Source organism: Danio rerio, chromosome 11, assembly GCF_049306965.1.
Source record: "Danio rerio strain Tuebingen ecotype United States chromosome 11, GRCz12tu, whole genome shotgun sequence".
Lineage (NCBI taxonomy): Eukaryota > Metazoa > Chordata > Actinopteri > Cypriniformes > Danionidae > Danio > Danio rerio.
The window spans coordinates 26,782,570-26,800,472 of record NC_133186.1 but is presented as its reverse complement, the minus strand read 5'-3'; the positions used below and the strand labels follow the sequence as shown (position 1 = coordinate 26,800,472).

Sequence of the window (17,903 nt, the reverse complement as noted above, 5' to 3'; positions counted from 1 at the left end):
GTAAACATTCAATAACTGACTTACATACCAGACACACAGATTCTGGCTCAGCACCGAGAGTCATAAGTAGAGTAGCATTTAACCTTATGATTCACAGCTCTGATACATACACACACACACACACACACACACACAGTTGTATATATATATAGTATAACATTAACCACAGAAAGTAATTTAGCGACGTGATCGCATGTGAAAACGTGTGAAAATGTATTTTCTATATAGATACAGTTTGCGGGTATGAATTAATGCCTTTGTCTAGACATAACCCACAAAGCATCACGTGACCCAAGTAGTGCAACAAACAACTTAACTTTTTTTTTTTCTTTCTTATTTTCAGATCTTATCTGTCACTAGATTTGACACATATTATACATAAAAGTGAAGTGGGCAAACACAAAAGAAGTGTGAACAGGTGACTTATAAGTACTTAAGTTTCATAGATAGTTACACTTATGTGCTACTTAATATAAACAACATATATATATAAATATATATAGATATATTAGAATACACACACACACACACACACATATATATATATATATATATATACACATATATTTACAATATATATATATATATTCTAAAACAATAACACAAGCATGTAAATGTTTCAACCTTTTTCATGTTTAAACCATCTTCAATGACAGGAAGTCAGCTTCCTTTTTGTTTTGAAAAGTCTAAAATTGTAAAAAAAACTTTCAGTTTTACTAACACCATCATTCCGCCCTGTGTTGTCAGATTTGTGGACAGAAAACAGGTTTCAAAATGAGAATGGGAAATGTTTCATGAGAATGTTTGTGTATTTACATTCTCACCCAGGGTTGATACTCAAACTGTGGTTGGCAGGGGCAGTTGAACACCGTAAGGATTTAAGTCAAGCATAGGTCACAACCCATTTTTTGTCTTTGAACATTTCTTAGAAAAGATATGTGACTCTTATGTGTCGTTCAAGGTAGCATCCGTTTTTGTTCACTGAAATATAAAAGCATGTAAAGTAACTAAACCGGGGTCATTTCATTTATTCTATTTATTGATTAATAAAGTGCATCATTTTTTGTGTATGTACATCTTTGGGGTTAATGGGCACATTTCAAGTAACCTAAATTTGATGACTTGTTTCAAAACTAGGTGCCATACCAAAAAATACAAGCGATGAACCTCTGAACTTTCAGAAACATTCCACTTGATTTCTGAAATGAAAGAGACTGGCACTTGTGCACTAATTTCAAAACTAGTGCCAGTTAACAGGACTGTAAGATCTGTTAGTTTTTGTAGGTTTTCGACCGTAATTGTTGTCAATATTTCATCCACAGCATATATGTATAAATGTATGCTTGTTTCATTTGTAACGTCTCATTGACACCGAAAGTCTGCATTCGAAAAAAGACAGATTGAGAAACAGATTTCATGCCTTTTGAGTAAGTGAAAAAAGCAGCCAGCGTGTCGATGTATTTCAGAGCAGGTCTCAGAAGTGCCGTTGGAGTAAGAATTCGAGGGGATGTAACTGGTGTAAATTAAAAATAACAAAACAATAAAAAGCAGTCTAACAAAGTAAAGCTATAAGATAGCTTCCTGTGATATTATACTGTAAAATATGTCTAAAGTGCTGTTTAACAGAAAATATTTCAAAAGACATTTTAAACAAAATAATAGTATCTGTTGTCTTTGCCATGATGACCGTATGCAATATTTTATTAGTTGTTTTGCAAAATAGTAGTATTCAACATTAAGTGCAATTTAAGGGCCTAACTAGGTTAATTATTTTAAATTTGGTTAATTAGGCATTGGACAACAATGATTTGTTTTGTAACCAATAGAAAAATATAATTTAGTAAGGGTCTAATAATATTAACCTTACATTTTTGGGTATCAGTTTTGTTTCATATGTTTTTGAAAGAAAAATTATTCTGTTCATCAAGGCAGTAATTAATCAATGTAAATAAAAAATGTGAAATATTTATTTAATATTTAAAAAAATAATGATAAAACAAACAAACAAACAAAAATAATAATATTAGAGTGATTTCTGAAGGATCATGTGTATCTGAAGCTGAAAATCATTAAAATTACTGGAATTAATTATTAAATGAAATTATTTTCTACTTTTGAACTGTAATTTTGCAGGGCAATAACAATTCACAATTTTACAACTTGCACTGTATTTTTAATAAACAAAGCCTTGGTGAACAGCATAAGTTTATTTTAAAACATTTAAAAATCTTACTCCAAACTTTTGACCGGTAGTATATATCTTTTAACATATATACGGTACATATAGTCTTCTGCCAATAAAATAGTTTTTCTTAGTTTTTTTACTGTGTCTATGTGTGTGTGGATTTCCCCCTTATCTTGTCTTGAACCTCAACAAGCAGCATTGTCTAATTTTTTGATGAAATGAAATTCATGACCTAAGGTTGCCTTCTGAGCCGTACATGCGAGAACCATTTAGCCTTTGTGATTAATTTAAAAAGGGAACTGCTTTGCCATATCACCAAGTGTGAACCATTGAACTATCATGTCATAAAGCAGCCCACTCATTTCTTATGAGAACATTTCTCCAAATGAAACCTTTGCGTTAAGACCAGTTGCACATTTGTTCAGTTTTTGTGTTGCGAAGTGTATTATATTGGTCACACTTTACAATAAGGTTCATTAGTTAATGTTAATTAATGCATTTACTAACATGAACAAACAATGAACAATACATTTACTACTGTATTTGTTCATGTTAGTTAATGTTAGTTAATGAAATTACAGCAGTTCATTGTTAGTTCATGTTAACTCATGGTGCATTAACTAATGTTAACAAGCATGACCTTGAATGTTAATAATGCATTAGTAAATGTTCAATTAGGATTAATAAATGCTGTCCATGTGCTGTTCATGATTAGTTCATGTTAGTAAATGCATTAACTAATGAACCTTATTGTAAAGTGTTACCATTATATTTAAGGGCTTGAAAAAGGACACAAAAAAGGCTTGAAAGTACGATAGGCAGTTTTACTTTTGATAAGAGACAAAGGCGGATGCAATGTTTCTCAAAACTGTTTCTTATAGTTTACATGATTTTACTATTAAATGTTTGCTACAGTATTTTTAAGAAACACAAGTGAGACTTTGAGTACCGGAAATGCTTTTATTTCTTAACATACACAAGATTACAAAAAAGACATTATTTATTTAAAAGTTGTCTTTGAATTCATAACATTCAAAATAAAAGGTGACATAATTACCCTGCGAATATACTGCTGAAATGTGTACAGTATATTGCTTGTAATTCTTTTTTGATGTTATCATGTACACTAATTAACATGCTCAAAAGTACATTGTAAGAAATAAAATAGAAAAATGCATAGAAAAAATATAAAAGTAAATACAAAAATATGTTAGATTTAATTATTTGAAAATAAACAAAAGAAGGCAAAGTTAGATATAGGAATAGCATAATAATGTTGTATTCTGAATTTGCACAAATTATGAATTACTGAAGACTACTATCAGAATGTAAGCATATATATTTCTAATACTTGCAGTTTAATCTTATCTACTATATAATATGTTCACCAATGGATTGATTCCTATGTAAAAATGCAATGCAGAAATGCACAAAATTAATACTAAATGCTCAACATGATTACTTGATATCTAGTTATAGCAAATGACCTACGGTATGCTTGTTTAATTTTAAAGTTTCATTAGAAGCGAAAGTTGGCAGTCGGAAAAAGACAGATTGAGAAACAGATTTCATGCCTTTTGAGTAAGTGAGAAAAGCCGCCCGCGGGTTGATGTATTTCCAGAGCAGGTCTCAGATGTGCCGTTGGAGTAAGAATTCGAGGTGATGTAACTCTGGTGTGCTTGGTCATTTTGACTCAGACAGCTCAGACACAACATGGAAGCTCTGCGTCTGAAATGTTGATCGAGAAAGAAGTAGATAGCCGGATTGACGCAGCTGTTGAGAAATGCCAGACAGCAGGAGAGCATGAGTCCTCTATGTATGACAACATAGGTGTCCTCATTAAGATCTCCATTGATGATCAGTAACGCAACATGGATGGCCTTGAAGCAGTTGAATGGAAGCCAGGAGATCAGAAAGGCTGAAATGATAGCAAACACAATCTTAACCGAATGCCTTCGTCTGGCATCAGTGCGTGTGTTGGCAGGATTGTGACAGTGACGTCGCAGGTTGACCAAAATCGACCCATAACAGAGGCCTAGAATGAGTACCGGGAGCAAGAAGGTTAGCAATATAGTCAGAAGATTCATTCCTTGAACAAAAGAGGATTTGGAATCTTCAGAGCACACCGAATTGTTGATCAAGTGACGGTACGCCAGAGATGGAGATCCTAGAAAGAAGGAAACCACCCACACGATGCCACAGGTAATTTGTGCACAATTGCTGCTGCGGAGAAACCGAGAGTCCATTAGGCGCACCACTGCCAGGTAGCGGTCCACGCTCATGCAGGTGAGGAAGAAGATGTTGGAAAAGCGGTTAACCGCAATGATAAAGCTGCTAATCTTGCATAACACCTCACCAAAGGGCCACTCGTCATAACGGGTCGAAATTGCCCACATTGGCAGCGTGAGAACAAACACGAGGTCGGCTAGTGCCAGGTTCAGCACGAAGGTGTCTACCAGGCGTCCACTTTTCTTGCGCCGCTTTCCAATGACCACAATCACAAACAGGTTTCCCAAAGAGCCGGTGAGGAACATAATGATGTACAGCACAGGAATGTAGATGTTAGACATGGGCAGCAGTTCAGCGTCGGGAAGGGTGTAGATTGGATTCTCGTCCGTGGAATTAATTGGATAGTCATAGTCATATTCACTTGTCAAGCTCATTGTAATTCCAGAGTGTGCCATCTCTGTGCTGCTTGCCATCTGTGCACAAGTGATGGGCAATGAAGAGAAAACCTAGCAAGTCACATGATGGAAACCACAAACTGCAATAACAGGTTCTCTCATGCTCTGTTTCCTTAAAAGTTGTAAATTTAACACAAAGTGACACTTTTCTTTATATTTACACTTCTAAAATATCAATCAGTGATTTATTACATTTTTGGACTTACTGCTCTAGTGTAATTACTTAAAACATTTGAAAAGGCTGTTTTTGCTCATAATGAGCTTATGTACATTTAAAGATGGACACCAGAAGAATCTTTGAGACTAAATAGTTCACAGAATCTTTTGTTTCATAGTAGGAAGAACAGTGTCATTCAATCTAAAGAAGATTTTTGCATTTTAAACAACTTTTAGTGGGATGAAAATGCTTCATGATTGTTCTGGGATCTCCACTGAAGCACCGATGGGAATAAAGATTTTAAGAATTCCATATTTTGTATATGTAATAAATCAAATGTGAGTGCCATGGGATTTTATTGAATGATTTAAAGCAGTTTTCTCATAAATGCGTAAACACTTCCTCTTTGTCAGTATAAGACGAAAAAAAGCACCTTGCAAGCAGTTAAAAGAAAAAAACGGTTGATGTCATGCCTTTTAGTTTTTAATTCAGCTTTGCAACAAACTAAAGAATAAAGTGCAGAGCTTATTTGAGTCATGTGTGATGTTGTGGTTTCCTGGGTTTTACTCTGCATTTTCTAAACTTTAAGACCTTTCAGGCTCAGACTGGATAAGACAAGTTTAGTATAGACATTTAGCTTTCAAAAGCACCAAAAGTTCACTGATGATCAAATTAGTAATCCTTCGGTGAAGTTCTTTTTTAACAAACAAACTGATGTGTAAAGAAAGGGTCTCACAGTTAAATTTAAAGCAACCAGTTTTCTGCTGGTCAGTGTGGCAAATTCATGTGGTGAAATCTTGTGGGAATTTTTGTACTCTCAAGCTAAATCTTAGATCGACATGCAAATGAGTGGATTTCAAAAGTGTAAGTATAACTGTAACACTTATAATATAACTTCACACTTCGTGACAGGTGAATAGACAACAAGAAAAAAGAAAAGTGAGATAATTTCACACAATTGAAAACCTAAAAGGAAAGCTTTTTTAATCAGTATTAAGAAATGTAAGGTGCATTCCAGTGTTTTATCTTACAAAACATCAGTTTTATTTAAATTTGTGTGTGTGTTTCAGTTCTTGTCACTTGTAGGGTTTATCGCAAGCTGGGTTTAGTGGGACCTTGGCAATAAGCTGGATAGTCGAAGATTTCCCGTGCTGATATGTTTGCAAGTCATTAGAAAGACAGTGCCCTTTATTAAAGATATGCGCAACACTGTACAGAAGCCACAAAACAGATCTTTTAAATTCATTACTATCATTCAATATTTATAACATTAAATATTTATTTAATCATGACAAAAAAAATTAGCACAAAAAGAAAGCATTTTTAGACTATTCTGAATATTCTGCCCTGGCAATGGTGTTCAAAACCAAAGCTGACAGATAGTTAACAGAAATAAAGCACCATCACACTTTCTTCTTGCGAATGTGAAGCACCTTTACTTGATTTGCTTGTAAAACTAAAAAGGAAAAATACAAAAGGTAAAAATTACAAAGTGATTACGAAATATCACAAATAATATACATCTTTCACATTTGTAAACATAAACTGACATATTTAAACTGATATCAAACAGCTAAATAAACAATCCAGGCACTTTAATGACGTGCATCTATATGCAAGCTTGTTAGCATTTAAACAGAACATCAAGCATTAAACATTTCAACACTGACCCTCCTTAATCAATTTAACCCAAAGGAAGTATTGCAGATGTTTTCAAAATAAAATTAGTAACTTACAGTCGTTTCTATCACAAGGGCTAAAAGCAAACAACAAGTCGCGTCTCTGCATGGCGATCACAGTCTCTTCTTCTATGACTTTTTAAATATCCGGTTGTTCTAAAGAATGGCGCAATGACATTTTCACAATTACACCACTTAAATAAATCAATGCACAGCTTACCAAACGAATCAACACCATACAGTACACTCCCCGCCTGGTGTATTGCATATACCACTATGCTTTTAATCACTAGATAAAAGTAAAGCTACGTCACATATAGGCCATAAGTACTCCCTGACAGCCCCTTGCTTAGCAGTCTTTACCATAACCTTTCGGACTTTCCCATCAGATGAGGCTACGGTTTTTGTTACGAGGCCATTTGGCCACTCACTGCGCTTAGCTTCCCCATCCTTTAACAGAACAACGTCTCCTTCCTGAATGTTATCTCTCTCCTCAGTCCATTTTCTTCTGGATTGCAAGGTGGACAAGTACTCCTGCTTCCATCGCTTCCAGAATGAATCTGCTAACATCTGGACTTGACGCCACTGACTTTTGTGCAAGTGTCCTAACTCAAAGTTTCCTGGTGGAGTTGGGGCAACACTTGCTTTCTGAGTTAAGAGCATTGCTGGTGAGAGCACTTGAGGCATACTTGCATCTGTAGAAATTGGGGTTAAAGGTCGGGAATTCATAATGGCCATGACTTCTGCCATTATGGTTGTTAAGACTTCATGTGTGAGTCTTGTAGCAGATTTTACTAAGAGCGCTTCCAGAATACGTCTGGCTATCCCCATCATTCTTTCCCACACACCCCCCATATGAGAGGAGTGTGGAGCATTGAATGTCCAAGTGCAGCTTTGATTCTGCAAGAACCCTTTTAGCTCAGAGTCGCCACTGTCGATTTGGAGTTCTTTCCCTGCTCCAACAAAATTCGTCCCTCTGTCTGATCAAAAGTGCTTTACTGGCCCTCTCACAGCCAAAAAATGTCTCAAAGCACAAATAAAGCTTGACGCTGATAAAGATTCCATAACTTCCAAGTGAACTGCTCTACTACTCAAGCAACTGAATATGACAGCCCATCGCTTGTTCTCAATGTTGTGCCCTCTTGTTTTGCGTGTCACCACAGTGAAAGGTCCAAAAACATCAAGACCTGTGTATGTGAAAGGTGGATCTACAGAAAGCCGGTCTGGGGGCAGAGCCGACATCTTCTGACTTTCCATTTTACCTCTTAGCTTTTTGCATAGGACACATTTGTGGATGATATTTGAAATGCGTCTTTTACCGCTGACAATCCACAATCCAGCACTACGTATAGCGCCCTACGTAAAATGCCGTCCTTGGTGAGCCACTTGATCATGATAATGCTGAATTAAAAGATCAGTCACATGATGGCTAGATGGAAGGATCAAGGGATGTTTCTCTGGATCTGAGATGTCAGCGCACTGAATGCGACCCCCGACTCTTAACAGACCTTCCTTGTCCACAAAGGGGTCGAGTCTTAGGAGTGTGCTACATTGTGAGATTTTACCATTCTTGGTCAGACTCTCAAATTCTTCTCAGAACACTTCTCGCTGTACAGTTTTAATTATGGTCGACTTAGCTTGTGAGGTCTCAACATCTGAGGTCTTTGTACACAAATGCCACTTTCGACAAGGACTGTTAGGTGAAGATTGTGAGAAGGATTTTGTGATGTGAGTAAGAGTTGTGACAGCTCTCACCAGAGACTTCCATCTCGAGAAACGTTGGAATCTGCTTGAGTCTAGAGACTGTTCAGTAATGCTCGTTGCCAGAACTTTCACTTGAGGGCGAATTTCAACATCCTCTTCTACTTGAACAAGTCCATAGGATTCATCCACATTACATCTCACAGGACCACATTTCCTAAGGAACTCTGGACCTGAATACCAGTTGGTTAGAGGTAAGTTGGCTGCTGGCACGAACCTAGTGGCATGGTCCGCTGGATTCTGTTCGGAACAGATGTAGTGCCACTGATTAGGTTCTGTGGCTTTCCTTATGCGTGCAACTCTGTTAGCCACATACATATAGAATCTGCGTGTGACATTGTGAATGTATCCGAGCACTATGCGGCTATCTGTATAAAAGTGGATGTCATGAAGCTCCAGGTCAATTTCTCCTTTTATGAATTCCATCAACTCCACAGCTAGCACTGCAGAGCATAACTCGAGGCGCGGAACAGTATGTGCTGGAAAGGGGGCTAACTTGGATCTTCCCATCACAAACCCCACATGAGGCTGTCCATTTGAGTCAATCACTCGAAGATATGCTACGGCAGCAATAGCTAAAGTAGAAGCATCCGAGAAAATGCACAGCTCACAAAGTGGAGCTCTGCACACTGAGGTTGGAACATAAGCTCGAGGTATTTGCAATTGGTCAAGCTCTGCTAAAGATGAAATCCAGGCCTTCCATGAACTTTCCTTTTCCAATGGAAGAATGGTGTCCCAATCCTGTTGGATTGTTGAAAGTTCCCTCACTAGAGCTTTGCCTTGCATAGTGATTGGACAGACGAACCCGAGGGGATCATATAAACTATTGACAGTGGAAAGGATCCCTCTTCTGGTGAAGGGTTTGCATTCTTGAGAAGCTTTAAACATAAAGCAATCTTTCTTGAGGTTCCAACTGATACCAAGGCTGCGTTGAAGAGGTATTGTATCTTTACTGAAATCTAGGTCTTTGAGATCTTTGGCTCTTTCACTAGAAGGAAATTCTTCCATCACCGAAGCACTGTTGGAGGCCACTTTATGCAGGTTCAAGCTTGACTTAGATAGCATTGTCTGTGTGCGTTTTAAGAGATCAATGGCTTCCCTTTCAGTTGGAACAGACGTGATACCATCGTCCACATAGAAGTTGCGCAAGACAAAGTTCTTCGCATCTGTTCCGCACTCCACTTTGCCGTGTTCTGCTGCTTGTCTCAGGGCATATATTGCGACTGCAGGTGACGGACTATTGCCAAAGACGTGTACAGTCATTCTGTAATCAATTATCTCCTTTTCTGGGCAGTTGTCTTTGTGCCAAAGGAAGCGAAGATAGTTGCGATGCGGCTCTTTTACTTTGAAGCAATAGAACATTTGTTCTATGTCTGCCATCACAGCTATTTTCTCCCTGCGAAAGCGCAACAGTACACCCAAGAGAGTGTTGTTGAGGTCAGGACCGCTCAGCAAAACATCATTTAGGGAAACTCCCCTGAACTAGGCACTTGAATCGAAAACCACTCTTATTTTGTCAGGTTTGTGTGGGTGGTAAACACCGAAAATCGGCAAATACCAACAATCCTCCTCCGAATGTAAGGGTGGAGCCAGTTATGCTTGTTTATGCTCGATCACCTTCTGCATGAAGTCAAAGAAATGCGTTTTCATTTTTGGTTTCTTTGAGAGAGTGCGCTGTAAAGAGCTTAGCCTCTGCATAGCTTGCTCTCTATTATTTGGGAGCTGAATCCTTGGGGAGTGAAATGGAAGTGGCGCCACCCAGTGTCTATCCTCATCAAGGTACGCCTCTTTATCCATCATTTCTAGAAAGACTTTATCCTCCACAGATAGAGTGGCTTTACACATCCTCCTTTAAATTCATTGAATAGCTCTCGTTAGATTCGAGAGAACATGGTGGGTTGGGAATGTATGACAAGAGAGGTGACTGAGCTTTTTCTACGACGTTGATGCCCTTTGTGCATGAAGGGAAGTATGAAGTTCGTCCATTGAGAAGTACGTTGGTCTTATAAGCGTTCACACTTGATTGACGATGAATGCCATCAAGACAAACTTCTCCCACTATTACCCAGCCTAGGTCTAAGCACTGTGCATATGGTGTGTCCATTTCGTTGTTCACGCACTTTTTAGGAATTTCAGATCTATCGTCTGGTAAGCTGTCGCATTCTATCAAGGGTGGAAGTGCAACTACTGTTTTTCCATCAAGTGATTCAACAGAAAATCCAGTTATTTTCCTCCCCGCCGTAGACACTATGCCTGAACACGTCTTCAATGTGTACGGGGAAGAACTACTATCGATGTTGAACAGATCAAAGAACTGTGACTTCACCAAAGATCTATTACTCTGCTCATCTAGTACAGCATAAATGCGCTTGGCCTTTTCACACTGATTAGATGGATAAACTTTCACGAGACAGATCTTTGAACATGATTTAGGCTTATCAACATCTCCGCAAATCTCTGTGCACTTGTTGGTGACCTCAGCTGTGTCCTCATCTGTTTTTTCTTTGATTTGTTCTGTCTTTGACTCGGGTGTCTCAATAGACCATGTAGTAACAGACCATGGTGCAGGTCCAGGATGCATGGCCGCCACATGTCGATCACTATTGCATTCCCGGTACCTGATCAATGCTATACAGTCTTTTGCAACATGCTTGGTGGAACCACAACATTTAAAACAAATGGACTTTTCCTTCAAGTGTGCTTTTCGTTCATCCAGATGTTTGCTCCTGAATGTTCGACACTTATGGAGTGGATGAGGCTTATTGTGCATGGTGCAGACCTTGTTTGGTTCTACATTATTTTCCAGCGTTCCTTCCTGGTTTGATTGTGCAGCCTTTATTTCTGTTTTTTTTGACAAAGACAGAAGCTCTGCTACTTATCCTGGCAGCTCCATCGGCTTTTGAGCTGCTCAGACTGCTGGATGAAGCAAATGCAAAACTAGGATCGTTTCTGGTTCTTGCTTGTCGACAAACAAACTCAACAAAGAACTCAAAAGGAGGAAAATATATTTATATATTTTATATTTATATATAATATATATTTTTATTTTAATAATTGATCATTTTTTATTTTAACAATGCCATCAATGTAAATGTTTAAGCTAAATCAATTTTAAAACAATCTTTTTGTTTCATATTAATTAAGATGTCAATAAAGGTCACTTTGTTGATGTTTTTTTTGGTGTCATGTGGAAAATAAAAGACATGATGAACAATAATGTGATAAATGTTTTAAGATCGCTTTATCTTAGAATGGCATTGTTTCAAGTTACATCAATGAACGTACTGTGGTTATAAAAGTAAATTGTGCATATTTTCGTGAAATAACCCTAAACCAAACTCATATCATAACCCTGACAGTACAGGGAACGCACAATTAATTTTAACAGCATATTTATATGTACAATTTCCCTGCCTACAAGAATACCATAACATAAATGTAACTGTCATTCATTTGAGTTTAAGAAAGACTAATTAATATACTAATTACTAATGTATTGTAGTTTAGATTGAGTATTATCATCAATACCAACAATGTAAATATAATTATAAACCTGCAAGTTGCTGCAAAATAAATCAAATTAACTTTACAAGTAATTTCAACTTACATTACACATGAAAAAAAAAATTGATGCATTTTTAATTATCTTTTTATTTAAGGTAAAGTAACATAAAACATTTCTTGGATTGATTTGTGCTTATGCATGCTCTTATCTTTCCATTTAGAGACTGATCGTGTTATAAAAAATTGACATTTTTACATCCAGCACTGGAAATCTGGCTAAATGTTTGGCCAACATGATGCATAACATTTTTATGCACTCTATCAAAACATCTGTATTAATAGAGAGGAAATATTTAATATCATTTATTTAATGATATTTTAAATATTTTGAATAGAGAGCAGAATTACTGAAAACAAAGGTAAGGCTTTTTACCAAGTTAAAGTGTACCGTAAAAAAGTGATGGCAAATCTGAAAAACTGTGCCTAAACCTCAGTTTTGCACAGGTGACCAGTCATGTGCAGAATTTTCTAGTAATGAGTGCAGAAAATACACGCATGACCAACAATGAACAATTCACTCTTATCTCTGTGTTCCATCAGTTGTAGTCAACTTTTCAAAAAGCAAAACTTAATGTAAAGTGTTTCTGATATACACTGACAGACTGAACAAATGCAGTAAACAGTTAAAAGCTTTGAATTCTCAAGAACAGGAAATGCACATAGAAAGTTGTGTGTTGTGATTCTAGTAACACTGACCTCTGTTAGTGTAATCTGGCATTTATTTAATTCTTGGCAAAACTTTCCCTTAATTTCATACGTAAGTTTGTTTTTCTCTTCTTTTTCATTCTTTTATAACCTGTTTTAACACATTTGATCTGTTTCTATCAGTTTTTTTAATCATTTGTATTATTTGTTTTCTTATACTTGTCTCTTTTAATCCTGTTTATGTAAAGCACTTTGAATTGCCACTATGTATGAAATGTGCTATATAAATAAACTTGCCTTGCCTTACATGATACTTTGTAGAATACTATTTGGATAATGGTTAACGAGTCCATATTATGGGTTTTTAAAAATGACATTCTATGCAGTGTGTAACACAGATCTAAGCGAATGAAACATCCAGCTGAGGGTTAAATCTGAAACTGCACCTTGCTTAAAAATATAGATTTTTAAATAAGAGATTTGACTCATTTAAATACCTGTTCGTAACGACCTCGACACGAAACAATACCAAATATGAATTGCTAGATCCGGTAAAACATGAATGAGCCTTTCCCTTCAGACACTAGCAGAGTGTGAGGGATCATGGGATTAATCATGACGCAAAGATTACTATTACTGAGAGACGGCCAGACAAAGGCTGTGGGGAATAAAGGGTTAAAGTTCATTTTCACATCAATCCCATAATATAGCCAACCGTGTGCTGTGTTTGTTCCTGTCATTTTTCTGATGATTGATACAATAATCTACCCTTCAGTAGACCCAGTGGTATTTGCCTGCCATTTGTTATTAAAAGAAGGTAAAGCAAAGACTACTAATTGTATGGGACTTTGTCGGTAACTGTTACAAAGTTCAAATGGACCAGTTTCTTCATCCTCCAGATCCTGTTATTGTTTCTCCTTTCTACACAATGTGAAGTGTGAGTAAAATGGTTGCCTCATTGCAAAATATGTATTTAATTGTGTGTTGTAACTTGTAATCACGTAGCTGTTATAGATCAGTGCTTGCTTGTAATGTCTGTCTCAGGTTAAGGGCCCTATCATACACCTGGCGCAATGCGGTGCAACGCAATTGTTGTTTGCCAGTTTCAGCCTGGCGCAAGAGTCATTTTGACGTTTTGTAGCACGCTGTTTAAATAACAAATTCATCAGTTGTGCGCCTCACTTAAAAATGCTAAAAACACACTGAATGTACAGCAATACACAAATATCTTTACAAATGAAAAAGAATTAATGTAATAAATTATTACAAAAATTATTACTTTCTATGTAGCTAGTCTTTTGCGTCTCTTCTGCGTTGTGTAAATAAATAATCACTTTAATATTTCTTTTAGCGATTTATTGTCTGTGAAAACAGAACAGAAAAATGAGCGCAGATCTATTCAACCAGCCCTCATGCACTGGCTTCTTCCACACCACAATGAATTTTTTATTAAGGTAACAAATGGGGGCGCTCTACATGTAAAACAATAAACAAATGTTAACCCCTTCCTTCCCAATAGTATTTCAATGTTTGCAGGTGGAAAGATACAATATAACCCTGTTACATTTATAAAAATATAAAAAAAACCACTGCTTTCATGCCTTCATCTTCATCTGGGGGGGCTTTTTCAGTTTATTCATGACAATAAGCTTTTGTATAATGTTATTATTTGTAGCAGTATTATTTATTATATGCATATTTTTATTCGTTTTCTTAAAAACAAGTTTAGATTTGCTCACCTGTCAGGTTTTGGACCATATGGGAATAGCATGTGTATTTGCATATAACTCAGTTTTTTTTTTTTTTTTTTACCAAACTTCGTTATCATTGTTTATTTATTTGTTTGCTGGAGATTAGAACTGAATTTAGAAAGTTTTGAAACAAATCTTTGAGCTTAACAAACAAAATTAATTATGTATAGGCTAATGGATGTCTGTGTGTACAACACGTTAAATTTTCCATGAAATAGAGTGAAAGTGAAAGTAGAGAATAAGGAGGCTCATCTCTCATTCTCACACTGACATGGCCTTAATGCTTTTGCGCCCTGCACTTTGGACTTTGCACCTAGATCGTCAAAATAGAGCCCTAAATCTGTATGGGCTATTTCACATATTGTGTCCAGTTAAAAAAGCGACATGTGCTTCTTCCCTTACCAATTTAAATGTGTTTTGTGCGCGTGATCTCCTGTTGTTTGTTGTTATCGCCACCATCAGCTGTTCTCTACACACGTGGTAGGGTAAATTTTCAAAATAGTTTAACTATTGCCACTGAGTGGATTCCTGCATTGGGCTCACACATCTACTCTGTTCTATGACTACTTCTTAACCTAGCTAGGCGTTTCTCTACGTCTCACACTGAACGCAGTCGACCAATCACAACAGATTGAGTCATCATATCAATCAGTATAGATTAGTCTCACGCAAAGGAGGGGTTTGGGAACAAATAAATCACAGAACAAATCATATGGGAGTCGTTGGGATATTTAGGTAAAATTAAATGCATGTTATAAGAATAATGAAAGTGTTTTTTGACCTTGCTTGCTTATCAGCCTGTTGTTGGAGACCCCAAAACCAAAAAATGACCTTTTATAATGCATAATAGGGGTTCTTTAAAGAAGACCAAATGCATTTTAGTGGAATAAAAAAGTACAATTCCACATTTTAAACTAAACATGCATGATAGTTCAATCAAACATGATTGATTTTGTTCATTATGACTCATTTTCAGCACTGTTATTTTACTTTATTGAACATGAATACAATTGTTGGTACTTTATTTTGTATGTAGCATACTTTTTAAATATAATAAAACATGTCAATAGATTTAGTTTTCAGTGTTAGATAACAACAACTCTATTTAATAATCAAAGTGCTCTATATAAATGCAAAGACTAAATTCACAAAGTTTTACAAGCTCACCAAACCTCTGTAAATGCTCTCAGAGCAAAACAAGGCTTCTGGTTTTAAACTTACAGCCACAAGTGGTAATTCTAAGCGGATAAGATCATGTAAGTATTATATAAGTTCACCATAAAAAACAGTTGAGCCCCTCAAAAAAGACCTTGTTTGCTTTGTGTGATGTTAAATTTGACATTTTGTCCATTGAGGTTTACGTCATAACATTTGACTGAATAATAACGATTATTTTTAATCAGTTCTGGTTTGCTAAATCCAGGATTCTGCTGTTTTAAATCAGACAGGCACATGATTTCTTTAAATGAATTGCAGTTTAAGCTTTTATGAAATATATGTAATGTGAATTCATGTTATACCTGTTTGTACAACACATCCTTGTTTATTTGTATAAATGTTTTATTTCTAATTAATATAAAATAAAAATTATTTCTGAAAAATGTATAACAAATAGAAAATTACCTCTAAAATGTAAAAAGCTCTAAAATGACTGCTGTGATGTCTAATATGAATGAATGAATGGATAGATGGATAGATAGATGTGTCTTTTTAAATTTCATGTTAAAAATTCCATCTAGCAAGTTTAATACAGCAAACTGCCATTTACTATTCACAATTGGAATTAAGCCTAAATATAGTCATTTTTAACACTTCTTTGTGTTTAGCTGTATAAAAACGTTAAATATTTTCACAGGTAGTCACACTTAAGACACTTTCTCAACCTCCTTTTGTCTATTTTAGCAGCTCACAACAAAATCTGTCCCGTGAAGGACTGGGTTGAAGGTTTTTTCATTTACTCCACCAGTTAGTGTTATTTATTACTTTACAACTTCTCTACTATTCTCTATATGTAGAATTTATATACTATACAGCATGTCTTTGGACTGTAGGGGAAACCGGAGGAAACCCACGCAAACACAGGGAGAACATGCAAACTCCAAACGCCAACTGAGGCGAGGTTCGAACCAGCGACCCAGCGACTTTCTTGCTGTGAGGCGACAGCATTATCTACTGCGCCACTACTTCGCCTAGAATTTATATGTTTACATGATATTTTTAGAGGTTTTAGACACATTACAAAATATTCTTATTCTTATGTTAATAGGGCTGACATCAATGCGGTTACCAGTGTTTTAATCAGTATGTGACAATTGTGGAAAAATATGCAAAAACGGTCAGTGACACTAACACAAATTTGCAAATCATCTTACAAAGACCCAGGATAAATCGTTAACCGCTCTGAGTGTTAAATTAAAACTCCTCAGAGCCAACTAGAAAGTGTTAAAGTAACACTGAAACAGTTTTAAAATTAATTACATGATAACTATGAATTATTGATAAAGTCCTGCTGTTTACAAACAGAATTGCTTCAATTAATGCCTTAAAGTGATAGTTAAAAAATTAAAAGATCTTTGTTAAATACATAACCGTTGTTCCACAAAGGTACAAAACCTCAACACCTTTTCAAACCCTCTTTTTTTAGTTTCATTCTTTTGAACACAAAAGAAAATATTTTGAAAAATGCAGATTGAATTCAGACATTTTCCTGCAGTGTGACTTCTTCGAAAATGAGTCAAAACCAGAATCTGATGATGCAATCAGTGCGAGATCTTACAGTGTGTTCATACAGTCTGCAAGCTACAATCACAAATTAAAATTTCCACAGTGTGAGTTGGGCTTTAGATAAAAACCAAAATAAATCTCTCAAAATCTCAGCAGAGGATCAAATAAAAACCTTTTTATTATTATTAAACCTAATTACTTTATTTTTATTTGCATTTTTTCACACTGTCCCAACTTTTTCTGATTTGAGGTATATATTAAAAGTATTAACAACTGTCAGGCTAATATAACAAAAGTATTATAGTTGTTTTAAAGGTGGAGTCAACTTTAGTCCAACTAAAGAAAAGTGACAATTCATACAATATTTTGAGAGAAACTGGGCAAAAAAAAAAAAAAAAAAACTAATTTATAATAAGTCGAAGCTTCTTGATTTTTTTTGTGTGCAAATTTTCACTTTGATGTAATCATTTTCTCATGTGTCTGATATTTATCAAAGAGATATCATTTGAGTAAAAATGATGAAATAGTATATGTATGGTCTGTATCAGATTAAACTAAAATAATATTGTGTAGCAATACAATTTAAACACACTATTATTATTGTTCCCAAATAAGATTCTCTGACACTATGTGCAATTCAAGCTTTACATCAACACTTTGTAAAATACTGTAAATAATTGTGAATAATTAATTGTATTAAAAAATTTACTTTTATTTATTTTAAGAAGTAAATTAGTCCTGTTATTTTCACCA

At 35.7% G+C, this 17,903-nt stretch overlaps 1 protein-coding gene across 1 annotated transcript; it reads right to left on the bottom strand.

Annotated features, from left to right (window-relative positions):
• Positions 1-648: 648 nt before the first annotated feature.
• gpr25 (G protein-coupled receptor 25) lies at positions 649-6,838 on the bottom strand. The gene has a single exon (XM_073916757.1). The coding sequence runs from the start codon at positions 4,885-4,887 to the stop codon at positions 3,754-3,756; it is 1,134 nt and encodes a 377-aa protein (XP_073772858.1). The 5' UTR covers positions 4,888-6,838; the 3' UTR covers positions 649-3,753.
• Positions 6,839-17,903: the final 11,065 nt, after the last annotated feature.

Coding starts and splice junctions, on each gene's coding strand:
- gpr25 (XM_073916757.1), bottom strand. CDS start 4,887: ATGGCAAGCAGCACAGAGATGGCACACTCTGGAATTACAATGAGCTTG.